The 26,873-nt window shown below is 44.1% G+C and overlaps 1 protein-coding gene across 3 annotated transcripts in view; it reads right to left on the bottom strand.

Moving 5' to 3' along the window:
* FBXL20 (F-box and leucine rich repeat protein 20) overlaps positions 1-26,873 on the bottom strand; it is a 499,717-nt gene that overhangs the window by 211,068 nt on the left and 261,776 nt on the right. For all 3 annotated transcript variants that reach the window (XM_040331680.1, XM_040331681.1, XM_040331682.1), the window contains exon 12: positions 793-837. In XM_040331680.1, coding sequence (XP_040187614.1) covers positions 793-837 — 45 coding nt within the window. The remainder of the gene's footprint in view (positions 1-792; positions 838-26,873) is intronic.

The following is a 26,873-nucleotide window of genomic DNA, read 5'->3' as shown; positions in this document are numbered from 1 at the left end:
CGGTCCGCGGACCGTTTTCATCGGAAAGGTCCACTGGCGGATTTTGGTCTGATGGCTGTACACACCATCAGACCAAATTTCCCGCGGACAGCGAACGCGGTGACGTGGCCGCGCCGTCGCCGCGACGATGACGCGGCGACGTGCGCGACCCTGGAAGGTCAATGCTTCCACGCATGCGTCGAATCACTTCGAAGCATGCAAGGGCTTTCAGCCGAGCGGACATTTACGGTGAGTCGTACAGACGACCGAACATGTCCGACGGACAGGCTTCCAGCGGACATGTTTCTTAGCATGCTAAGAAACATTTGACCGCTGGAAACCTGTCCGATCCGCCGGAAAATTGTCCGGTCGGCCGTACAGACGACCGAACATGTCCGCGGAAAGTGGTCCGCCGGACCAGTCTCAGCGGACATGTTCGGTCGTGTGTACGAGGCCTAACTAAAAAAAAAACTGTTTATTTACTTTCTCTACCAGGTTATGCCCCACAGTTATTATCTTTTGTATATCTTCACCTTTCCTTTTAGATTGAATGAGCAGGTCCCTCCAATTCCTTTCTCTTGTAATAAATTGTAGTAACTGTACTGTCTCTCCATTTTGTAAAACACAATGCACTGTTGAAGCTATATAAAACCTTAATAATAATTGGTTGAATGTCAGTAAAGCTTTCAATTTGCAATAAAGTTTCCTATACATCCTACGTAAAAAGGCCTCCATGTGCTATTTTCAGACAAAAGGTGGTCTTGGTGGAGACCAACACTTTTACAAGTTGACTTGTAAGGCATCTGAACTCACCTGTACACATTCCTCCAAATCCATCTTTTCCAGCTCATGGCAATTCTACAGAGTGGACAATAAGAAAACAGAGTTAATGGACACAAATGTATCTAACAAAATGCAGCAAAGGTCATATTTAAAACTGTATCACTTGCAGAGTCATAGGGAAAAAGTAAACGTGATGGGGTTTCCCACCATTACTTGTACTCTTAAGACTGTTGCCTCTAACAACCAATCACATATTAGCTTTCAGAACTATGGTCATATTTTTTTTGAAAATACTTTAACCACTTGCTTACTGGGCACATATACCCCCCTCCTGCCCAGGTGAAATTTTAGCTTCCGGCACTGCGTCGCTTTAACTGACAATTGCACGGTCGTGCGACGTGGCCCCCAAACAAAATTGACGTCCTTTTTTCCCCACAAGTAGAGCTTTCTTTTGGTGGTAAATTTGATCACCTCTGCGGTTTTTATTTTTTGCGCTATAAACAAAAAAGAACGACAATTTTGAAAAAAAATACAATATTTTTTACTTGTTGCTATAATAAATATCCCATTTTTTTTTAAAAAATCATTTTTTTCAGTCTAGGCCGATACGTATTCTTCTACATATTTTTGGTAAAAGAAAAGAAAAAAAAATCGCAATAAGCGACTGGTTTGCGAAAAATTATAGCGCCTACAAAATAGGGGACAGAATTATTATTTTTTATTATTTTTATTTATTTTACTAGTAATGGCGGCGATCTGCGACTTTTATTGGGACGGCGACATTATGGCGGTACATCGGACACTTTTGACACATTTTTAGCACCATTCACATTTATACTGCGATCAGTGCTATAAATATGCACTAATTACTGTATAAATGTGACTGGCATTGAAGGGGTTAACACTAGGGGGTAAGGAAGGGGTTAAATGTGTATACTGCATAGTGTTCTAACTGTGGGGGAAGGGGGGTGACTGGGGGAGGTGACCGATCTGTGTCCCTATGTACAAGAGACACAGATCGGTCTCCTCTCTCCCTGACAGCACGCTGTCTGTGAGAGCCGGCAATGAGAAATTATTTCATATGTTCACATATGAGATCATCTCTCATTGGCCACACAGATCGCCTACTGAACGGCCACTCCGATTGGCTGTTCACGGCGATCTGTGATTGGCTGTGTCCAAGGGACACGGCCAGCACAGAGTTTCCCCGCTGCGCGCTCGGGAGCGCGCGCGGGGAACGAGCAAAGGGGCAGACGTCAATTGACATCCACTTGGATTTTAAGGTCCGCGCTGTAGCCGTCATTCGGCTATAGCGCGGGCCTCAGGAGGTTAAAGTGGTTCTAAAGCGTATACCTATTTTACCTCAATGCATTCCCTGCATTAACGCGGTATTAAACCCAAAACCAAAAATGTATTATACTGCAGCTTACCAATTCTTAGATCTGGTGACTGCATTCGTTTTCTTTTTGTTTAGGCTTATTTCCCCCTCAGTTTTCACCTGGTGATCTGGCCAGCAAAATCCCTCCTATATTATAGTGCCTCCACTCTGGATGAAGGAGCACAGACACACCTTTGGACAGCAGTATTGTCAGCTTGGGGAGGGTGAATGTTATATGTACTAGCAGATTTAGATACAGTAACAAACTGAAGCCAAACTCCAGATCACACTTATAAGCAATTATAGCATACCCTTTTTTCCATTAGGAATAAAAAATGTACATAAATAAAAGCTCATTATTGTAAACCCTCCTGTCAGTAGTAAATTGTTTGCCTCAACCCTCTAACCTCTATGCCTCCAGAACAGCTTGTAATTAAAAAACAGCACAGGGGGCGTGGCCAGCAGCCGGAGCGGATGGCTGTGTGAGAGAGGAGCTCCGTCCACAGAACCTCCATCCAGCGCTTAAACCAGCCAGTTTCTACTCCCTTACCTCCGCAGACGACCCAGAAGGAGAAGGAGCAGCGATGGGGAAGCGGAAGCAAGATAGGAAGCCTAAAAAAACTTACCGACTTCTACCCCGCAGCGAGCACCCCTAGGCCGCAAGATGGCGCCGGGGCCTCGGCCTCGCAGCGCGGCTCTAACGGCGGCGGACGCCAGCACAGCCCATCGCAACTGACGAGCGGTTCTCCGTCCCATCGTACAGGGGGGGAAGCGGGGGCTCCACGCCGACCCCGTCCCCACTGAACAGCCCGCAGAAATCCGCTATGAGGAGATCGGAAGATCACAGATATGCAGGTGAGCAAGATGACACCTGCAACTCTCAAAATAGCACAAGAGATTTTGTGGAACAGATCCACGAGTTCCCTACTTCTGGGGTCCCGCTAAGTGACACAGTTATGAAGGACATGCTTGTAACCCTTAGGGGGTCTATGCACAGGGACATGATGCAGTGTGTATCACAACTGAAGCATGAGGTGTCGGCCATTGCAGACAGGATAAGCCACGTGGAGGATAAAATGGGAGATTTCACCATAGCCCACAATGACTTGGTAGAGGCTCACTATGAGGCAGAAGGGGACATCCAGGCCATGCGCGAAAAATTGGCAGATTTAGAGGACAGGTCCAGAAGGAACAATATAAAATTGCGGGGGGTGGAGGAGTCAGTGCCGCCATCGGACCTAAGACACTATGTTCAGGAATTCATAGCGGCCATTTTGCCTGATGTCCCTGGTGCTGAGATCGTTGTAGACAGAGCACACCGCCTCCCCAAACCTAAATTTCTGCCTGACAAGGTCCCCAGGGACGTCATTGCCCGCATTCATTTCTTCCATATTAAGGATGATTTAATGCGCTTTGCGAGGAAAAACCATCCCCTCCCTGCTCCATACTCAGACATTTCGATTTATTCGGATCTGTCACAATTTACCATGATGGCACGCAAAAATCTGACCTCCATTACCAAGATTCTGCAAAATAACAAGATCACATACTCATGGGGCTTCCCCACTAAGCTGCTGATCACAAGAGATAACCGCACCTTCGCTATCAGAAATATTGATGAGGGACTGGAACTAGCCAAAAAATGGAACCTTCTTCCAGCAGAAGCTCCTACTTCTCTTCCCAAAACCACACCTGCTCGGTTATCCCCTGATTGGAGCACCACTTGAAATGCATGGTATCTTAGCTTTAAAGGCCTCCTTCTTCTATACCTCATCCGAGGCTGGTTTATGATGACGACCATAGTCATCTTTTTTTCCTATGTTTGGTTCTTTTGGGAGCTCATACCCCCCCCCGTGAGAAATGCGAGGAATACTCGCACTCTGTGAAAGTTTTCACATTTTTATGTGCTGTTTGACATTTTTGCTCTTTTTTTTTTGTGTTTTGTTTGTTTTTCTCTTCCCCCCTTCTCTCTTTTTTCTTGTTGACATCTTGCCTGAAGATTGTGACACCATGCATGCCTGCACTGCAATTCTCCTGTTTCATATGTATTCAGCCGTTCGCACTGCTGTTGAGACCTGGACACCCAACTCCACTTCGATAGCACCATCTACAGGTAACTTTTTGGTACTACATTTGGAAGAACTAATTATCATCAGCAATGAAGAATCTAGATTTACCCCTTCAATATGTCTGTCTGTAGTCTCCATGAATGTGCACGGGCTTAATAGCCCGTTTAAGCGAAGTGCTATGTGGAGGGAAGCCATCAAACTTAAAGGGGAAATTCTATGTGCACAGGAAACCCACTTTATGACTACAAAACAACCGAAATGCACTCATAGGGCCTTCCCTCATATTTTTCAGGCGACAGCAGCAGTTAAAAAAAGGGGAGTGTTAATTGCGATTAAGCAATCTATTAATTTCAAGCTACATGAAGTGTTTACAGACCCGAATGGCAGGTTCATTATCCTGATATGCGATTTGAACAACTCAACATATACCTTGGTGAACGTATATGCCCCTAACCGTAGGCCCCTCTCTTTTCTCAAATCATTATTAAAAAAAGTTGAAGGAATTGGAACGCTCTAGGGACTTGGAAAGCTTATTGGCCAGGGAAACGGGAAGGGAAGAGCAGTTTTTCCATACATGGACCGCATGGTCTGATTTTCGAAATTCCAATGAATTCCTAAACTGGGTTAAAGGGAACCATATAGACGAGTAGCCAAGCTGGGGGGATTATTACTAGAGGACTCTATTATGCTTTTTGTTATTACTTTATTTATTTATATTTTTTTTTTTTTTCTTCCCCCTTCTTCTCTTTTTTTTTTTTCTATGTATGTATGTATGTTTGTTAGACGTTTATATTAAGATAATTTGTATCACATATTTATAGGTTTGGATGCTATGAACATAATAGTAATATATGTATACCTGGGAACTACCAAAATGTAATAAAATTCAGATTGAAAACAAAGGGGAAGGAAAAAAAAAAGTTGACAAAATCGAGAAGGGCTTTCTATTGTTATGCGGTGACTTTAATTGCATTGTTGATAAGCACTTAGACAGCTCTGGCACGAAGCCTTCATCCAGAAAAGAACTGCAACCGTTACTGTTGGAGCACAACCTTTATGATCCTTGGAGGTGCCTCAACTCGACGGAAAGAGACTACACCTATTATTCTTCCCCTCACCGCATATATTCTAGGATTGACCTCTTCCTCACGGATTTATCACTTTTACATAAAGCACAGTCAGCTAAAATCCACTCCATTACGTGGTCAGACCATGCCCCGATTTCTTTGGTATTGCAGAATAATTCTCATGTTCCCCCCACGTACCTTTGGAGAAACAATACTGAACTCCTAACTAATCCTACTATTATTTCCTCTCTTAATTCTCAAATATCTGAATTTTTTGAATTTAATGACACTGCTGATATTGATGTTCCTGTGTTGTGGTGCTCACATAAGGCTTTTAGCAGGGGATTGCTTATTCAAGCGGCAGCTCGGGAGAAAAAACGCAGGGGGGCATTACTGAACAGCCTCCTCAGGGACCTTAAATCCATAGAGGACCTTCATAAGTTGACCCCTTCCCCTGCAATAGAATCTGATCTAATCGAATGTAGACAGAAAGTACATTTAGCCCTTTTATCTGGCCATCAAAATTGCTTAAAGAGACTTAAGGCCCAATTTTATGTACACGGTAATAAAGCGGGCAAACTTTTGGCTAGTTACATATCTAGGCGACAACAGAAGTCCAACCTGACATCTATCAGGGACCCCCACACCAACATACTTGAGCATCACCCCAATAAAATAGCCAATACTTTCATGAAATATTATCGTGACCTATATAACCTCCACCTAGATAGCGACACCCCACAACCGACTCCTCACTCCATCCTATCCACAGTGTCACTACCTTCACTGAAGGAAGAAGACTTAACCATGCTGAATTCGCAGTTTTCCCAAAAAGAAATACTGGACACCATCAAATCCCTACCAAAAAACAAATCTCCAGGAGCGGATGGCTTCACATCCGAATATTACAGAGCGTTTTCTCATTTACTTGTCCCATATATGGAGAGGTTGTTCAGTAAGGTCTCATCCTTAGCCTCCTTCCCAGAGGAAATGTTACGGGCTATAATCGTGACATTGCCCAAACCAGGGAAGAAGCCGGACTCGCCCCAAAATTTTAGACCCATTTCCCTCCTTAACACAGATCTCAAGATCTATGCAAAAATTTTGGCTAACAAGTTAGCTAAAATAACTCCCTCCTTGGTCAAATCGGACCAGGTGGGCTTTGTCAAGGGAAGACAGGCTCCTGATGGCACTAGGAGGCTGTTTAACCTACTTCACATAGCTGAAAGCAAAAAAATCCCCGCAGCCATTCTAGCACTCGACGCCGAAAAGGCATTCGATAGGGTCCACTGGGGATACCTTCGGGCTACACTGCAAAAATTTGGCCTTCAGGGACATATCCTATCGGCAATACTAGCTCTATATTCCAACCCATCGGCGAAAGTTTTTACCTCGACCGCTCTTTCCGATAAGTTTTATATCACGAACGGTACCCGCCAGGGGTGCCCTCTTTCCCCTATCATTTTTACCCTTATGATGGAGCCCCTGGCGGAGGCCATTAGGACTGATAACTCGATTTCCGGTTTTAAGATTGGGAAAACTACCCACAAGATCGGTCTTTTTGCCGACGACGTAGTATTAACTCTCACTGACCCGGCTTCTTCCCTGGAGGGAGTATTTGAAATATTGACAAGGTATAGCAATGTCTCATATTATAAGTTAAATGTAGTAAAGTCCTGCCTGTTGCCCGTAAATTTATCACAGAGACAAATATCTTATCTGAAAGGTAGATATCAATTCCAATGGATGTCTAAGGCAATCTCTTATTTGGGTGTCCGTTTAGCCTTCCCCTCCTCGTTTACATATGAGGCCAACTTCCCTAACTTGATCCACACAGTGAGGAACGATCTACAGCACATTGCCTCTTATGAGCTATCGTGGCTAGGGAAAATTGCAGCATTAAAAATGGTGGTACTCCCTAAACTGATCTACTACTTTCGTACTATCCCTATATGTCTTCCTGAATCTTTCTTCGCACTTATAGACAAACTTTTTAGACAGTTTATATGGAACCGGAAAATGTCTAGGATCCCTTATGTAATAGTACAGAAGCATAGGAAAAATGGCGGGGCCGGATTCCCAAACGTGAGAAATTATTATAGAGCGGCGATATTAGACCAGAGTAAGGCCTGGTTTGACCAACAGTCTCCCAAACTTTGGGTACACATAGAGAGATCAGTAGTGTCTAACAGAGACCTTCCCTCTCTCCTAGCAAACCTGGTCGAAGCTCCTTTAATTTGTCCTAAGTTCCCCTCTATCGAGGCGACACTTATGGCTTGGAAAAAACTCCACCTAACAGCCCCCCGGGAGTCGTTAAAACGATGTCCCTTGTCTAGTCTCCAGGTGTACGAATACCTGATTCCCAACATTAGTGTGGGTCAGTGGCTAAAAGAAGACATACTCACATACGAGGATTTGCTAGCAAAAGATCCAGATACACATCAGTTCTCTAAAACACAGATTCATTACTTTCGCTCTAGATTTCCAGATAAAACTTATTTTTTGCATAATGAAGTATGGGAATATCTCGGGACTAACCACGGGAAACCTAAAGGTTTGTCTTGGTTCTATGACTTACTACAAAATAATTCTTGGTTCAGCAAATCTTCCCACATGTTGAGTTGGGAAAGGGATCTAGGCTCTGTCCATTCTATAGAAGACTGGAAAAGGGCAATTGCCAATTGCTATAGAGTCTCTCATTGCTCCAACCACTGGGATCTGATGTTAAAAACACTACACAGATCTTACCTGACTCCGGTGAGGATGTCTCTGATATTTTCCTCGGAGACCAGTGAGTGCTGGAGACTATGCGGTGCAAGGGGGAACATATTACATATTCTCTGGGAGTGCAAATCCATTCGCAGTTTTTGGCGAGAAGTTTTTAAACTGATTTCCTCAGTAACAGGTTTTTTTCTTAAACCTTCCCCTCAATTAGCGCTACTCTTTCTCAACATTCAAACTATCCCTACACAACTTAGGAGCATCATAAGCCATGTTATCATTGCAGCGAGGCTTACAATCACTTCTAAATGGAGGTCCACCTTAGTTCCGAACATCAGTGAAGTTATTCAACGGGTGCAGGAGCAGTACTCATATGAAAGACATTTTGCTGCCCAATCCCATTCAGTAGCTAAATTTCGTGACCAATGGGATTTATGGGCATCTAAATTTCAGGTATAACTAGGTAACTAGGTATATAGTCCACCGAACAGTCTCCTAGCTCTGTTTGTTCTTTCTTTTTTTTTTACTGAAATGTATGTGCTAGCAGTCAGGCAAAATATAATTACTAGCTATTCACTCTAGTGTCACTCTTGAGGTAATCTCTTCTCTCTTCTTCTTCTCTCTCTTTGTACTTCCCTTGGTAGTCCTCTCTTTTCTCTATCTTCCTTCTCCTCTTTTCTTTTCCCCTCATTCTTTGTTTTCCCCTTTTACCCCTTTGATTTGTTGATTATAACCCTGGTTCATTTCTTGGGTGCTATATTTACAAGCAACCTACATAATGGGTTAATATCCACTGCTATGCCCCGTGTGGTATAATTCAGATCACCGGATAAGTGTTTTGACGGCAAGATCTATAGTAATCTTGGGGTTCATGCCGCCTCCCAGCATGGGAATTTCCAGAGGGGAGGTAACGCCCACATTCAGCAGTAGGGCGTGCTTCCTCATTTACCTAATAATCATTGGAGGCAGGTGTGACCCTACGGTCAATATCTTAATGCTGAGTTTTTCTCTTTGTATTGTTCCCACCACTAATTTTACGCAAATATCCGTTGGTTCTGCATTGACGAATGTTGAAAAATTGTATACATTTGTATAGATAACTGCAATTTTTGTATTGTCACTCTTTTTTATGAACCAATAAAAAACCAATTGAAAGAAAAAACAGCACAATTGCTGGCCAGAGGTGAAAATAGTAGGAAAGCCTAAAGAAGAAAACTAATGCAGCCATCACACCCAAAGGATTGGTAAGCTGCAATATAATAAATATATTTATTTAAAAAAAAAATACATTACAAATCACTTTAATCATCAGTTATACCAAAATTATGTGCACACTGGGCCAGATTCACATAGCCCGGGCGCAACGTAACTTAAACGATTTAAGTTACACCGCTGCAAATTGCCCAAGTTAGTGCCCGATCCACAAAGCACTTACCTGGAAATTTGCGGCGGTGTATCCTAAATCAGTCCGGCGCAAGGCGGGCCAATTCAAATGGGGCGAGTCCCATTTAAATTAGGCGCGCTCCCGCGCCGGACGTACTGCGCTTGCTCCCGACGCTATTTTCCCGACGTGCTTTGCGCAAAGTTACGTTGCGCCGAGGTTTTGTGAATCGCGACGGGTAAAAAAGAGTTGAGGCGGAAAAAAAAAAAAAATTGACAGCGACGCGGGAAAGACGGGTATACTTTTACATGGTGTACTAACTTTACACTTTGTAAAAGGTACCCTATCTTTGCGACGGCAAACTAACACTTACGGCGACTTCATGAAGGGAAAAAGTTTCGTGGATCTCCGTAAGTGCTAATTTGCATACCCGACGCTGGTTTACGACGAGAACTCCCCCCAGCGGCGGCTGCGGAACTGCATCCTAAGATCTGACAGTGTAAAACTATTACACCTGTCGGATCTTAGGGATATCTATGCGTAACTGATTCTATGAATCAGCCGCATAGATAGAAACAGGGATACGACGGCGTATCAGCAGATACGCCGTCGTATCCCTTTTGTGAATCTAGCCCACTGTTCCTGGGGTAGGTAGGGAGACAAATAACTACTCTAAATTTTTTTGAAATATTTTATATTTTTATATGCACTTACAGTTAAACATTTTAGTCATTATTACTGTCTGGGATTTCAAAACCAGTTACCTTAGAGTGAAACTAAAGTATGGTTTAAAAAATAAAATATGTATGTATGTCTGAATGGTCTAAGGTTATCAGTGGTGTACCCCATTGTTCAGTGCTGGGACCCTTACTTTTTAATACATTTATAAAATGATATAGGGTCTGGGAATAAAAGTAACATTTCTGTATTTGCAGATGACACCAATGCCCCGTACACACAATCGAATTTCCCATCGGAATAAACTCTGATGGGTTTTTCCGACGGAATTCCGCTCAAGCTGTCTTGCATTCACACCAAATTCCGACCGTCGAAAACGCAGTGACGAACAACACTACGACGAGCCTAGAATAATGAAGCTCAATGATTCTGAGCATGCTTTAATTTGTTTCCGAGCATGCTTGGTTTTTTCTCCGTTGGAATTCCATACAGACAAACGGAATTTCCGCCGGAAAAAAAGAGAACATGTTCTTTTTCCAAGTCCGTCGGAATTTCCGATTGAAAAAGTCTGATGAGGCATGCACACAGTCAAAATATCCGATGAAAAAATTCCGTCTGACTTTTTCCATCGGAATCTCCAATCGTGTGTACGCAGGGCATGAGCTATGCAGTGGAATAACGTCCTTACAGGATGTCTCCAATTTACAAGCCGACCTCAATGCAACTAATGGGCAACTAAGTGGCAAATGAGGTTTAATGTTGATATGTAAAGTTATGCACTTGGGGTGCTAAGAATATACATACTAGGGGGAGTACAATTGGGGGAAGAAATGGTGGAGAAGGATCTGGGGATTTTGGTAGATCATAAGCTCAATAAATAGCATGCAATGCCAAGCTGCGGTTTCCAAAGCGAGCAAAGTCCTTTCTGTGAGAGAGAGAGAGAGAGAGAGAGAGACACAGACAGACAGAGACAGAGACATCATTTTGCCCCTATACAAATCATTAGTAAGATCTCATCTGAAATATGCAGTTCAGTTTTGGGCATCAGTTCTCAAAAAGGATATCGGGAACTGGAGAAAGTGCAGAGAAGGGCAACCAAACTGATAAGAGGCATGGAGGAGCTCAGCTATGAGGAAAGATTAGAGGAACTGCATTTATTCCCTCTTGAGAAGAGGAGATTAACCACTTGCCTACTGTGCACATACACCCCCTTTCTGCCCAGACAAAATTTTAGCTTCCGGCACTGCGTCGTTTTAACTGACAATTGCGCGATCGTGCGACGTGGCTCCCAAACAAAATTGACGTCCTTTTTTCCCCACAAATAGAGCTTTCCGTTGGTGGTATTTGATCTGTGCGGTTTTTATTTTTTGGGCTATAAACAAAAAAAAGAGCGTAAATTTTGAAAAAAAACACAATAGGCTAGATTCACGTAGCCTTTATGTCGGCGTATCTGTTGATACGCCGCGTAAGTTAGAAGATGCGCCGTTGTATCTATGCGCGCTATTCTGGGAGCTAGATACGCCTGAATTTCAGCTTCCTCTGACCGACGCAAGTGTTAGTACGCCGTTGTATCTAGGGTGCATATTTACGCTGACCGCTCGGGGCGCTTCCGTAGATTTACGCGTAGAATATGTAAATTACCTAGATACACCGATTCACGTACGTACGTTTACGTAAAACTTACGTCCGGCGTAAAGTTATCCCTGCTATATGAGGCGCTGCCAATGTTAAGGTATGGACTTCAGAACAGCCGTCAAATTTTACGTAGTTTACGTAAGTGGTACGTGAGTGGGGCTGTGTGTAGGTTACATTTACGTCGAAAGCATTGAGCCGACGTTTCTTAGGGAGTATTTGCGACGCGATTCTGAGCATGCATGCGCCGTAAGAACGGGCATTCATTTACATGGGGTCACGGCTAATTTAAATGAGGCACGCCCCCTACCTGCCTATTTTGAATAAGGCGGGCTTACGCCGGCCTAATTACACTACGCCGGCGCAACGTACGGCGCGGGATCTTTCAGAATACTGTTCTGGGCTCCCTGATTTATGTTGGCGTAGCGCATATGAGATGCGCTATGCCGGCCAAAAGGTACGCCACTGTACCTGAATCTAGCCCAATATTTTTTTTACTTTTTGCTATAATAAATATCCCATTTAAAATAAAATAAAAATAATTGTTAAGTTTAGGCCGATACGTATTCTTCTACATATTTTTGGTAAAAAAAAAAAAATCGCAATAACCGTATAGTGACTGGTTTGCGCAAAAGTTATATTGCCTACAAAATAGGGGACATAATTATGACGTCCTGTCAGGACAATAGGGGATTCTGCCCGCTGTCATTTGACGGCGGGTGGATGTTAAGTGGTTAAGGGGGGATATGATCAACATGTTCAAATACATAAGTTGTCCAGATAGTGAACTTGGTTTTGAGTTATTCACTTTAAGGTCATCACAGATGACCTCTTTAGGTCTAGAGGAAAAAAGAGATTTTAATACAGCTTACCTGTAAAATCTTTTTCTTGGAGTACATCACGGGACACAGAGCGGCATATTCATTACTATATGGGTTATATGGAGTACCTTCAGGTGATGACACTGGCAATCTCAAACAGGAAATGCCCCTCCCTATATAACCCCCTCCCATAGGAGGAGTACCTCAGTTTTGTAGCAAGCAGTATGCCTCCCAAAATGGTCCCCAAAAAGAGGGGTGGGAGCTCTGTGTCCCGTTTTGTACTCCAAGAAAAAGATTTTACAGGTAAGCTGTATTAAAAATCTCTTTTTCTTTATCGTACACCACGGGACACAGAGCGGCATATTCATTACTATATGGGATGTCCCAAAGCAATGCTTACAATGAGGGGAGGGAGAACATCTCCAAGACAAAAGGATTTAATTTAGAGATATACTCAAATCATAATAAATCCAACTTAGTTGAGAAAAATAATTTTTAAATTTAACTCAAAAGGGAGCCCCCGGAATCCGAGGGTCTCAAACTGCAGCCTGCAGTACTGCCTGCCCAAAGGCTGTATCAGTATTCCTTCTTACGTCCAACTGGTAGAATTTTGTAAACGTGTGGACAGAAGACCAGGTTGCCGCCTTGCAAACTTGAGCCATAGAGATCTGGTGGTGTGCTGCCCAGGATGCGCCCATGGCCCTAGTAGAATGAGCCTTTAATGATAACGGAGGAGGCAACCCTTTCAAGCCGTAGGCCTGAGTGATTAACTGTTTAATCCACCTTGAGATGGTGGATTTTGCAGCTGCCTGCCCCTTCTTGGGCCCATCCGGTAAAATGAACAACACATCTGTTTTCCGGATCTTCTCTGTAGCTTTAAGATAGGCCTTCATGGCCCTGACAATATCCAAGGTATGCAACAACCCTTCCTTTCTGGAAGTAGGTTTCGGAAAGAAGGATGGTAATACCAAATCCTGGTTTAGATGAAAACTGGATATAACCTTTGGTAGGAAGGAAGGATGAGGACGGAGAACGACCTTGTCCTTATGTAAAATAAGATATGGTTCCTTACAGGATAAGGCTGCCAGTTCCGATACTCTTCTGGCGGAAACTATGGCGACCAAAAATACCAACTTCCTTGTCAGTAAAACCAAAGGAATTTCAGCCAACGGCTCAAAAGGTTGTTTCTGTAAACTTGACAGAACAAGATTTAAATCCCACGGACAAATTGGGGATTTAACTGGAGGATTAATACGCAAGACCCCTTGAATGAAGGTCTTAACCAGCGAGTGGGTGGCCAGCGGCCGCTGAAACCACACAAAGCTGAAATCTGTCCCTTGATTGTGCTTAATGCCAGTCCTTTATCCACTCCTAGCTGGAGAAAACTTAAGACTCTATCGATGGTATACTTGCGAGAAAGCCATCGCTTGGACTCACACCAGCCTACATAGGCCTTCCAGACCCTGTAATAAATCACCCTAGAGACCGGTTTCCTGGCTCTGATTAGGGTAGAGATTACTTTCTGAGACAGACCTCTACCCCTGAGAATCAGGGATTCAGCCTCCGGGCCGTCAAATTTAGATGCCGTAAGGCAGGGTGGAGGATCGGACCTTGCGATAGCAGGTCTGGCCGTAGAGGAAGAGTCCAAGGGTCTCCCACTACCATCTTCAGGATTAGTGAATACCATGCCCTTCTGGGCCATGCTGGAGCTACCAGGATGACTGGTATGTGCTCCACCCTGATCCTGCGCAGCAGGCGGGGTAGTAACTGGAGCGGGGGAAACGCATAAAGAAGTTTGAACTGATGCCAAGGGCAAACCAGCGCATCGGTTCCGCAGGCCATCGGATCCCTTGAGCGGGATATGAACCTGTCTAGTTTCTTGTTGAGTCTCGATGCCATGACATCCACGTCCGGCACTCCCCATCTTTGGCAGAGTGTCTGAAAGACTTGTGGATGTAGAGACCATTCCCCCGGCAACAGAGTCTGGCGACTTAAGAAGTCCGCCTGAAGGTTGTCCACTCCTGGAATGAATATTGCCGATATGCAGGGCACATGAGCCTCTGCCCATAGGAGAATCAAGCTCACCTCTCTCTGAGCGGCTTGACTCTTGGTTCCCCCTTGGTGATTTATGTATGCCACAGCCGTGGCATTGTCTGATTGAATTCTCACCGAGAACCCCTGCAATTTGGACGTCCAAGCCCTGAGGGCTAGTCGAGCAGCTCTGAGCTCCAAGATGTTGATGGGCAACTGCCTCTCTGGCTTTGCCCAAGTACCCTGGTGAGTGCAACCATCCAAAATTGCTCCCCAGCCCGTCAGGCTGGCGTCTGTGGTTACTATCTTCCAAGCCACTGGGCTGAAAGACTTCCCCCTCAGTAGATTCTGAGGGTCTAACCACCAACACAGACTTTGTCGGACTCTTGATGAGAGCGGCAAAGGGATATCCAAGGCCTGTGGCCTCCTGCTCCATGCTGACAGGATGGCTGCCTGCAGGATGCGAGTGTGGCTCTGGGCGTACGGTACCGCCTCGAATGTGGCCACCATTTTGCCTAGTAACCGCATACATAGGCGAATAGTTGGTTCCTTTTTGCTTAGAACCAGTAGGATCAATTCCCTGATGGCTTTGACCTTCATCAGAGGTAGAAACACTCTTTGTTGTTCTGTGTCTAACCTCATGCCGAGATATTCCAACTGCCTTGTGGGCTGGAATGCTGACTTTTCTCGATTTAGGACCCAGCCGAACCTCTCGAGGTATTGGACCGTGAGGGCCACTGCTCGTTCCAAGCCAGGAGACGAGTGATCTATGACTAGGAGGTCGTCCAGGTACGCTAGGATCGTGACCCCTTGGATCCTTAGCTGGGCTAGGATTGGGGCTAGGACCTTCGTGAACACCCGGGGGGCCGTAGCCAACCCAAAGGGAAGCGCCACGAACTGGAAATGACGCGAAGCCACCATAAAGCGTAGATATCTTTGATGTGGCTGATAAATTGGAACATGAAGGTAGGCATCCTTTATGTCTATGGAAGCCATGAAGTCGTCCTTTTGGAGTGTGGCAGCTGCTGACCGCACGGATTCCATCCGAAATGAGCGGACCTTTAGGTATGCATTTACCATCTTTAGGTGCAAAATTGGCCTGACATCTCCATTGGACTTTGGGACGATGAATAGGTTGGAGTAGAAACCCAGCCCTTGTTCTAGGGCTGGTACCTCTATTATTACTTCCTGGGAGAGTAGATGATTTAATGCCGTCATTAATGCGGCTCCCTTCTCCGGATCGTTTGGAATCCTTGACTCCTGGAAATGAGGAGGAGGAAACCTTAGGAAGTCCAATTTGTAGCCCGTGGCCACGGAAGACCGTACCCACTTGTCGGGAATGCTGGCTTCCCAAACCTCTGAAAAGAGACGCAGTCTTCCCCCCACCTTCGTGGGTGGGGGCGCCCCTTCATAAGGTCGGCTTGGGGGCTGGTTTTGCTGGTTTGCGAAACCACTGCTTCTTGCCTCTGGCCGCCTGGCCCTGCGATCTGCTATTGAAGTTAAAGTTTGATTTTGCAGGAGGCCGTCGATACTGCTTGGCATTAGAGGGCCCCTGCCCAGGGGAGTGCTGTCGTTTAAACGCAGGCCCCTGAAACTTCTTCTTAGTTGGCAAAAGAGTACTTTTGCCGCTTGAAATGGTCTGAATGTATTTATCCAGATCTTCTCCGAAGAGTCGTCCTCCATGGAAGGGGAACCCTACCAGGAGCTTCTTGCATGGAGGCTCGGCCTCCCAGCTCTTTAACCATAAGAGTCTTCTCATATGGATAAGGGATAACGATAAACGTGACGCTTGCTGGATAGAATCCTTAATCGCATCTACCGTAAAGCGTATGGCCCTAGGGACATCCAAAAATTCTTCTGCCTGCTGGGCAGGAATAAGTTTAAGCATCTGCTTAGTTTGATCCTTAATGCTTGTGCAACCCCAATCGCAGCCACAGCTGGCTGCACTACTGCCCCTGCAGTAGTGAAGGAGTTTTTAAGTAGTGCTTCCAAGCGTTTATCAACCGGATCCTTGAACACCTGTATGTTTTCTACAGGGCATGTTAAAGACTTGTTAACACATGAGATGGCTGCGTCCACCGAAGGGGTTGTCCATCTCTTGGAAAATTTATCTTCCATAGGATACAAGGCAGAGAATTTTTTAGGTGGTAGAAAGATTCCATCTGGCTTGATCCAATCTTGGAACAAAACTTCCTCTAGCAGAGGATGGATCGGAAAAACTGCGTTGCTTTGAGGCGCCCTTAGTGAGCCCAAAGCTGAAACAGTCGATACTTGGAGATCTGGTACTGGCAAGTTGAAAGCACTATGGACCAAGTCCGTTAAGGCTTGAACCCACAAGCTCTCCCTTTGGGAGACTGCCCCAGACTCCCCTGTATCCGGATCCTCGATCCCCGAACCTGCTTGGTCTTTGTCCAAGAGGTCTTCCAATTCTCCTGCGGAAAGGACCTCCTCCTCAGAGGGTCCATGCTCGGGTGACGGAGATTTATTCCGTTTTCTGCCCCGCAGAGCCATGGTTATCTTTTCCATTCTTTTTTCCATCTCCTTTAAAGAGGTGGACAATACCTCGTCCGTGACCACCCTAGGGTTGGACTGACCCGTGACAGTCCCAGCCCCAGATCCCGATGGTCCCACCAAGGCTCCCTCTGGGGAAAGCAGCGGCATAACTTTGTCCGAGACCTCAGACTCTCTGGGGGAATCCCCACCTCTTGTACCCTCTGACCCGGATGCCATGGTACAATACCGAGGTACGCCCGCTAACTTATCAGTGTTTGGAACTATTAAACAATTATTGTCCAAAAACCCGTTTGGGGGAAAAAATTGCCTTCTCTCCCTTTGATGGATTTTTTCTTTTTTTTTTTTTTTTCAAACCCAAGAAAGAAAAAACATTCTGTCCCCCTTAGTAGTATTGCCAAAAAAAACTGCTGAGATAGAAAAGAACAGCCGATTTCTAGGCTTCAAGACAGTCTTATGAAGACTGTAATATCTTTTCTGGCCACTGTGTGTCCTCGGCGCCCCGTGCTGCCGCTCTGGTCTCTTCCTCCTCAGTTCCAGCATTAACTGAGCTGATGGAACGAGAAAGGAAGGGCCGCCCCTTCCTTAAACCAACTGACCCGCCCTTCCCCCCTCAGCTAACGGCGCGAAAATTGCGCTCATAACACGGGGACGCGCGCGCACGGGGGCGCGCGCCGACGGGGGGGTGGGGGGAAGGGAGCCCACGAGGAGGCCAGCGTTTGCCTGTCATCCAGGCTAGGAGGAAGAACCCATGCAGCATCGCCTGGAGGCTTGCAGGTAAGCACAGCTCTCTTAACACACACACACAGCCACTCAAATGCTTTTCAATACTACCAGGGAGGTCACCTCTTATGGGGAAACAACACATAGAGCCATCCTATCATTAAGATATGTGACCTACTTTTGCCAGATGCAGCGCATAACTTTAGGCATGTCCCCTGTGACCCCCCAGAAAAACCTGCTAAGAACCAAGTTCCGCAAGTTTCCCCTCACTTACCTGCTCCATGCCGCAGGACTTTGCCAAGCAAGAGGCCCAATCTTCCCCCATCTCCGTGGGGCTGTCTAGACCTTCAGGCCCTGGGTTCCTATGAAGGATCCACTGTCCTGGGCCCATATAGCACTCTGGCAACAGAAACTTTAGGCCCCCAAAGGTTTCTAAGTTCTGGGCCCAGGGTCCAGCTCTCTAAAAAGAAAAGCATTATGGGCTATACCCCAAGGGTTTGGGGTTCGGTTACTGACCACTTTAGCGCTGAGGCCTTTGGACAGAACCGGTTAGCTCACCTAATCCCAAGGATGCGGAGGCAAGCTAAACCATGACCAACACCTAAGACACTGGCGTAAAAACTGAGGTACTCCTCCTATGGGAGGGGGTTATATAGGGAGGGGCATTTCCTGTTTGAGATTGCCAGTGTCATCACCTGAAGGTACTCCATATAACCCATATAGTAATGAATATGCCGCTCTGTGTCCCGTGATGTACGATAAAGAAAAAGATTTAATCTCCAAATATGGAAAGGTTTCTTCACAGTAAGAGCTGTGAGGTGGTTCTGGCAAGCTCAGTAGATTGCGTTAAAAAAAAAAAAGGTCTGGATTCTTTCCTTAATACATAATATAACTGGGTACCGAGATTTATAGGTAAAGTTGATCCAGGGAAAATCCGATTGCCTCTCAGGGGATCAGGAAGACATTTTTTCCCCTGCTATAGCAAATTGGACCATGCTCTGCTGGGGTTTTCCTGCTTCCTCTGGATCAACCGTGGGTATACTTACATGGCGTGGGGTTTTGCTTAAAATCCGTACCAGACTCACGCCGTTTTTTTTTTCTATTGCCGGCAATGTTTTTACATAGTAGTCGAGGTTAAAAAAAGTCACAAGTCCAACCTATGTGTGTGATTATATGTCAGTATTACATTGTATATCCCTGTATGTTGTTGGTTGTTCAGGTGCCTATCTAATGTTTTTTTTTTTAATTATCGATGCTCCCCCCTTAAACCACTGCCTATGGAAAAGGATTGTGTATATGGGATTGTATATTTTTTTTTTCGTTTGGTTGAACTAGATGGACTTGTCTTTTTTCAACCTGACTAACTATGTAACTATATGCCTAACTTAAAGAAACATATATTCTATTGCTGTCAGTTTTCTTTCAGGCTCCGTTTCCACTCGTGTGACATGTCATGGGGCTTTGGTCACAAAGTCGCACGACAAGTCACAGCCCATTGATTTCAATGGCACCCGCTCCAATCTATTTGGCTTAAAGTTGCATCAACTTTGAAACAGAGAGTGTAAAGTGGGATCAAAGTCGCAATTGTGCGACTTTGGAGTTGCACTAGTGGAAACGGAGTCCAATTTTTTTTTTTTGGATAATGTAATCCCACAACCTGTTAGCGGGTGACTATGTTCCTTCACCATGGTCCCACTGTATGTAGGAACACAGCCACTCCTGAGGTGGATGAAGGACTATGGACTGTAAACTATAGGGTTTGCAGTGTGAAAATAGCAGTGCAAATTACTGCAACTAACAGACACTGCTTGTTCCAAACAAAAAAGTGAGAGGGAAAGGGGAGGTTTTGGAAACTCATGAAGGACGTTAACAAGGAGGCAGTACACATTAAGAAACAATTTCATGAAAATTAGGTTGCTGGGCCATTAACCACTTCAATACCAGGCACCTTCGGCTATTCCTGCCCAGGACATTTTTCAGCTTTCAGCGTTGTCGCACTTTGTTTTCAATATCTTTTCATAAAAATTTTCAATGTTTACAAAATACATATCATCCAATAAAATCATCTACACCTTCTACATTTAACAACATTTATATTTTATATAAAAAGAAGGAGAGAGAGACAATTTTTTTGCTCTTAGGAATATTTAACCCTTGTAACGGAATGGCCCGTGACACCCAGAGACTTTTGAAGGATGGGGGGTACTCCTGTGCCAGCTGCACTAATGACTCTTGGGTCTAGGGTCATCCTATGTCCCTTTTGGGCATAGGATGACTGAGAACTGATATCTCGGATTACATGAGATGGGACATTAATGATAATTCATGTATTGCAGGATATTGGAATATTACAGGTTGCTTATTCTGACCCCCAACAGGTCAATAAGAATGTCTCAGACTGTTCAGATGCTAATTAAGACTGCCTATTGTGGGATATTTAAGTGTCTTGCTGTGATTGCATTCTGTGTCCATTGTGCTAATTATGTCTGCTTCTACAGACCATTTCATTGTGTATGCTAATGACACTGTTTTGTGTGAAAAGTCTATTGATGATAGATATGTGTTGGCAGTCTGAACGGTCAGATGTCTGACTTCTCAGGTATAGTGATTTAGCATGTCAATTATGTTTAGTAAAGGAATGTGTTTTGTGTAACAGGTGGGGATCACTTATCGCAGAGCCAGACCGTCTGGATAATGATTAGTAATTAGTCCATCTGAATATGTATTGAAGCCCCCATTGTGTGATGTTGGGGGTGGAGAGTTTCATTGTCCCTTTGATTACTGTAGCATGCTTTTAAAAGATTCATTCATTTTGAAACCAGTAACAGAGCTGTCTGTCTCGTTATTTCTGGGGAAAATCCAATAGGTCCTGTCTGCTGGATTGTGGAGTGTCGGATAAGCTGTCGTGGTTGGTGGAAAGGAAGATCGTGAACGGTGTTACCCGTGACCGTTACAACCCTCCACTTCCTTTTTAAGTCTCCCTCTCCGCACTTTGCCTGAGTCTTTCAAAAAGATTAATATAAAGTGTCCTTCGCGCTACTAAGAGCTAATAATGATAAAACCAAACAAAAGTGTAAATGCAGCAAAACCTAGTAGTGTTTACAATACACAAGTGAAATAATGTTAAAAATGGGGTTTTGCGCAAAAACTGAACACTGTCAGAAATAAGTGACAGTGATAAGTGATGATCAATCAAAAAAAAGTTGATCATTAAAGTGTACAAATATATAATATATATGAAATAAATTAATCAGTGGTAAGTGTCCCATGAAACAAACTGCAGTGAAAACTGCCAAACGAGAACAGAAATGAGACTGAATGTCCACTAAGCCAGGTGTATTTGGATGACAGTGAGAGAGATGGTCATATCCATAAAAGGGCTCCCAGAACTCTCAACCTCAATACCAAGGGTCTAGAGCATCAAAGGTATCCTTGCATCATCCACCTCCTTGCAGCCAAAGAACCTTCCCACCTGTCACACTTTACTGGTGCTTCTTCAGCCTCTCCAGTTGTCCACAGCCTTCCCTCTATGATGCTGACATGCACCTCCTCGATCTGTCCCTAATAGAAACTCTGTTCCAGGGGAGGGGAGAGAGAGAGAACAAAGAGCCTCCAATAGTGTGATATGTAAAACTCAGGGGGACGTTTATTCAAGAAAAACCTGCGCTTACATCAATATAAAAATAGCGTGCAATGATAAAAACAACCAGTGGCGTCATCAGCGCCGGCTTACGTCACTCCAGGTGTGGACAGACGTACACCCGGAGTGACGTACCTTTGATGCTCTAGACCCTTGGTATTGAGGTGAGAGTTCTGGGAGCCCTTTTATGGATATGACCATCTCTCTCACTGTCATCCAAATACACCTGGATTAGTGGACATTCAGTCTCATTTCTGTTCTCGTTTGGCAGTTTTCACTGCAGTTTGTTTCATGGGACACTTACCACTGATTAATTTATTTCATATATATTATATATTTGTACACATTAATGATCAACTTGTTTTTGATTGATCATCACTTTCAAAAGATTGCTTCTATGTATCATTCACACTCTATCTCCTCATTCACAAAAAAAAGAAAATAGAAACCCCTTAACAGAAAATGTCTCTCTATTTTCCCTTACCCTTCCCCTCTTCCTTCTGCCCTTATTAATCTTTGTTCCCCCCTCTTACTCCTCCTCCCTCCTGATTCACTTTTAAAAAAAAGTGATAACATTTGCCGATAGCCGGAATTCATCCCATTGTTGCCACATTTTGGGTAGTTGATATCCCTCTATCCTCATCTTATTTTCCATATAATATATTTCATTCATTTCACAAATCCATTCTACTATTGTAGGAGTTTGTTTTCCTCCACAATTTTTTTGTAAAATATGAAAGATGTTACGCCGAGTAAATAGATACCCAACATGTCATGCTTTAAAATTGCGCACACTCATGAAATGGTGCCAAACTTTGTTACTTAAAAATCTCTATAGGCGACGCTTTAATTGTTTTTACAGGTTACCAGTTTAGAGTTCCAGAGGAAGTCTAGTGCTAGAATTGTTGCTCTCGCTCTAATGCATGCGGCGATACCTCACATGTGTGGTTTGAACGACGTTTACATACGTGGGTGGGACTTGTGTGCGTTCGCTTCTGCGCGCGAGCTACTGGGGACAGGGGCGTTTTAATTTTTATTTTTTACTTATTTTTTTTTTTTTTTTTACACTTTTTTTTTTAATAGATTTTATTCCTATTACAAGGAATGTTAACATCCCTTGTAATAGGAATAGTGTGTGACAGGTCCTCTTTAAGGAGAGATGCAGGGTCAATAAGACCCCACATCTCTCCTCCAGGCTGGAAAGCATAAGATCGTGAAAAAAAAAAATCACAGATCTAATGCTTACTAGCCGCAATTGCGGCTTTGTTTACTTACGGGTACGTCAGTTATCACGTCGTGCCCGGGCCTCCGACGGTCATAGAGATGACTGGTGACCATCTGGTCACCAGTCATCTCTATGCTTCCTATCCGGTGCACAGCGATCCTTTCTCCGGGCCCCCGTTGACACGGGAGAGCCCGGAGAAGCACCGGATGGCGGCGGTAGGGGGGGGGATGTCCCCTCCCGCCACCTATAAGAACGATCAATCGGCAGAACCGCTGCTATGATCGTTCTTATGGTGCGCAGGACCGCCGACTGAACAAAATTATATCTGAATGATGCCTCTAGCTGCGGGCATCAATCAGATATCACCGCACAAAGTCCAGGACGTCATATGACGTCCACCCAGGATAAGAGATCCCCTTTGTGGACGTCATATGACGGTGTGCAGTATTGAAGTGGTTAAGGTTCTGGCTGCTGTAATCATGAAATGAAAAATATCTTTCTTTATATTTTCTACTGATCTTGATGTTGTAGACAGCAATACATATTTTATATTTGGCTCCATTTCTATTCCTGACAATTTTTGATAAATTATTGTTATTTTATTCCAAAAATCTCTCACTATGTTACACTCATACCAAATGTGTACCATTGTTCCCCTATTCTCAGCACATCTCCAGCACATTTCCGAGTTCTCTTTATTTATTCTATTCAGAGCTCCTGGATTCCAATACCACCTCATCAGAATTTTATAATTTCTTTCTTGATGTTTTAAGGCTATTGAAGTTTTGTGTATTATTAATATTGCCTTTTCCCATTCAATTCGGGATATTGGTATAGCCATCTCCTCTTTCCATTTTTTCATATATATCAGTTCTTTAATTGGTCCTGAGGGAAGAAGTAGTTTGTACACTTTAGACAGCTTACCATTCACCTCTTGGTTTCCTACCAATAGTTGTTCAAAATCTGTTAATGCTCTATTCAATTCTGATAGTTGTATTTTGGATTCTATATATGTTTTTAATTGGTAATATTGCATCCATTTATCTTTATACTCTAATCCCAATTCTTGTAGTTTAGGTAATTTACCCTTCACAAGAACTTGTGCTACTCTCTTAGGGGTAGACTTGCGTACAACGGCGCATTATTACGCCGGGCGTAGCGTATCTAAGATACACTACGCCGCCGTAACTTACTTTTTTTTTTCAAATCCACAAAGAATCAGTTGCATGCCTATAATATCCTCTTCAATTTTAATCCATTGCTTGTTTTCTGTGTTCTTATACCAATCTACTATTCTAATCACTGATGCTGCTTGTAAAAGGGAACATTTTATACTTACCCAACAGTAATTTTCCTTTCCTGATGCAAGCATAACAGCATATACGTATGGGAAGGCTCCGCCTCCCTGCCCAATCAGGACCGGTTATACTATAAAAGTAGGTCTCCTCTCTATTCTCATACTTTAGTATCACTGCGGAAGGCCTTTCTTGAATGCTCAAGGCCCTTATATTGGTTTCACTTTTCCTTTTTTTTTTGGGGGGGGGGGGGGGGAGGGGACCTATATGCTGTCATGCTTGCATCAGGAAAGGAAAATTACCGTTCGGTAAGTATAACATTTTCCCTTTTCCTGACAACAAGGGTGGGTACTGCTCAAGTGTTTAAGAGGATTAGATCTATCCCCTCTAACTACTGAGATTTATTGTAGTTACGACTGCTGGGTCCACCAGAATGGACCCCCAACACGTTGAATGTAGAACAGGTCGTAGTTTACATATTAACTCTGGAGGAACTATTTTGGAGTTCCGTCAATGGATGCGCAACCAGTTTGGAAGAGCTGTCTCTGCCCTCATCTGATGGATTTGTCCTATCCATCTAGGCTTTGACTAACTTTATCCGCACAACTGCAATTGTCTTCGTTGGACAGCGAGATTGTCCTTTTCCGATGCCGTTAGGCCTGATTAGTCCATCATTTTACTCCTAGAAGAAGAGCTAATTTGTTGTCTCTTCAACCTTAAACCTCTTATCAATGTTTGTGGAACTTCAAACACTTTAGTTTGGATCTGCCAAAAGGATGATGATGTACTAACCTCAGGGTGCCAAGATACCAACCTCTGTATAGTGTTAAGGAAGAGACTAGAGCCATTTTTCCTGATTATTTCAGCAACAAGGTAATTTATGGTTTGACACTTGGATGTTTGAGATTCTTCTAGATCTACTCTACATACTGTATTTGCCAAAAGGAATACTTATTCCATGTTACTGGCCATATTTAGGATGTCTTGTCCCTCTAAATGGAGAGTGAGATAATGTGTCTCACACTATTTGGAAGACCCCATGGTGGAAAGAATAACCTGCCTAGGTCTTTCGGACTGGGTTGCTGAGATATGCAACCGTTACTGAATCCCAGGGAGTGAAGACACAACTGAGTTTCAAGTATCCTTTAATGCCGTCTCTAGGCTTGCTTGTATACAATTCATTCCTTACAGTAAGAACAGAGAATCCCATCCTTTAAATTCTGTAGGTTCTTCTCGTAGCTAATGTACTTGTCCGGAGTAGGCGCTCTGACCTCCATTGGATTTCAAACGCTAACGGCGAGACCTCCACTTCTTGGTCTCCTGTATCTAGATATAACTTGTATAAATGTGGAAGATACCGTTGGCATGCTGTATGAGGTGTTGAATCTCAGGAAGGAGAATAGGAAGTTCTCGGATCTGAGACTGTACCCGTGGGCATCGTTGCCTGCAAGCCACAGGGCAATTATCGTTATCACCACCGAACGCCTGCGAATCCGGATAAGGATCCTGGAGACTTAGGTTTGTTGAATATATACGTATTGAATAATCTGCCGACCCAGTTGGCTGTCCTTCGTTTATCTGCTTCCACCTCTGGGAAGCCACCCAGGTTACTGTCAGACCAATAACTTGATAGCCTTACTCGTTGCCGATCCCTTGACCGTCTTGTTTGAGACTGTCCCTTGTCATCCAACAGCTTTTGTATCTTACGCCATCTGGCCGCTAGAAAACCCTAACCTAACATGCTGGGAAATACCTCTAACAGAAGTTGACTTGTTTTGCATTCGTTCTTGCCAGCGAAGATAGGCCTTCCCCATTTTGCTGAGTATTTTCAGCATAGTTGAGGTTCCCTTTGTTGTGTTTCGGAAAGACTTCAGTCTGCGACCGCTGTAACGCTGGCTTTTGGACACCTTGTCCTTTATTGGCATGAATACCCAACGAGTAACAACTTGTGATGACTGATATGCTGAAAGATTAGTTAGCTTAGCTACCTCCCCAAGAGGGGACTTTTCTTCTCTGTGGAGTCATCGTTTCTAGCGCGGGAAGTAAGTCTTTCTGTACTACAAAACCAATTAATACAGCTGTCAACCTTGCTTGGGCCCCCTCAGACCACATGGGTTATTACAGGCTACGTTATCGCTCTTGCGACTGTGGGATGCAACCAATGGGAAAGAGACATTTGTTCAAATGAGATACTTATACTGTTGCTCTCTGAGTGTAACTTTATTTTATTTTTTATTCATTAACTTTTTCCAGGGATTCAGAATTACCTCCCAGTAGGTAATTATTGTGATGAGATTAGTTGGTCTCTTGATGATGGATCCTCCCGACTTGATTAGAGTCTGTACTGGGATTTTTCCCAGAACCTAGAAGCCATTGCACCATTCTGTTGTCCAAACAAGACTCACCAGAAGTCCTTGTGCCTGCAAGTTGGCCCTTACTGGACCCAATATCCCAGGAAATGCCTGGAGATTGTGGAAAGGTCACTGTCTGCAAGGTTAACTCGTAGTGCACTCTGATTGCCAAGTGAAGCTACTTGCTCAAACATGGGTATTTCAAAGTGTGTATACCTTATATACACACACACACACACACACACACACACACCCTTGTGAACGACCACGACATACAGGGTATACAAAGGTAAATACCGCCCTATCATCACACACCTAGGTTGGACTAGGTTTCCAGTATTACGACATAAAATTGTGCGATTTTACTGTGATTTCTATGCATCTTGAATCAATGCCTGTATTCTTGATGTCCACGGCCCCCAGTTAGACCACAGTGGGATCAAAAGTAGTGTAGGGACTACTTTGAAGTCGCAGCGACTTGGGGGTCGCACCGCTATGAACAATACTCCTTAAAAATCCTGGAGTAGGATTTGTGGAGGTCATGCCTTACTGACGGCTGGAGAGAGTAATTGCAATGATGGCCTATGC

This window comes from Rana temporaria, chromosome 12 (genome assembly GCF_905171775.1).
Source record: "Rana temporaria chromosome 12, aRanTem1.1, whole genome shotgun sequence".
Taxonomy (NCBI): Eukaryota; Metazoa; Chordata; class Amphibia; order Anura; family Ranidae; genus Rana; species Rana temporaria.
This window is presented reverse-complemented; position numbering and strand designations above follow the sequence as displayed.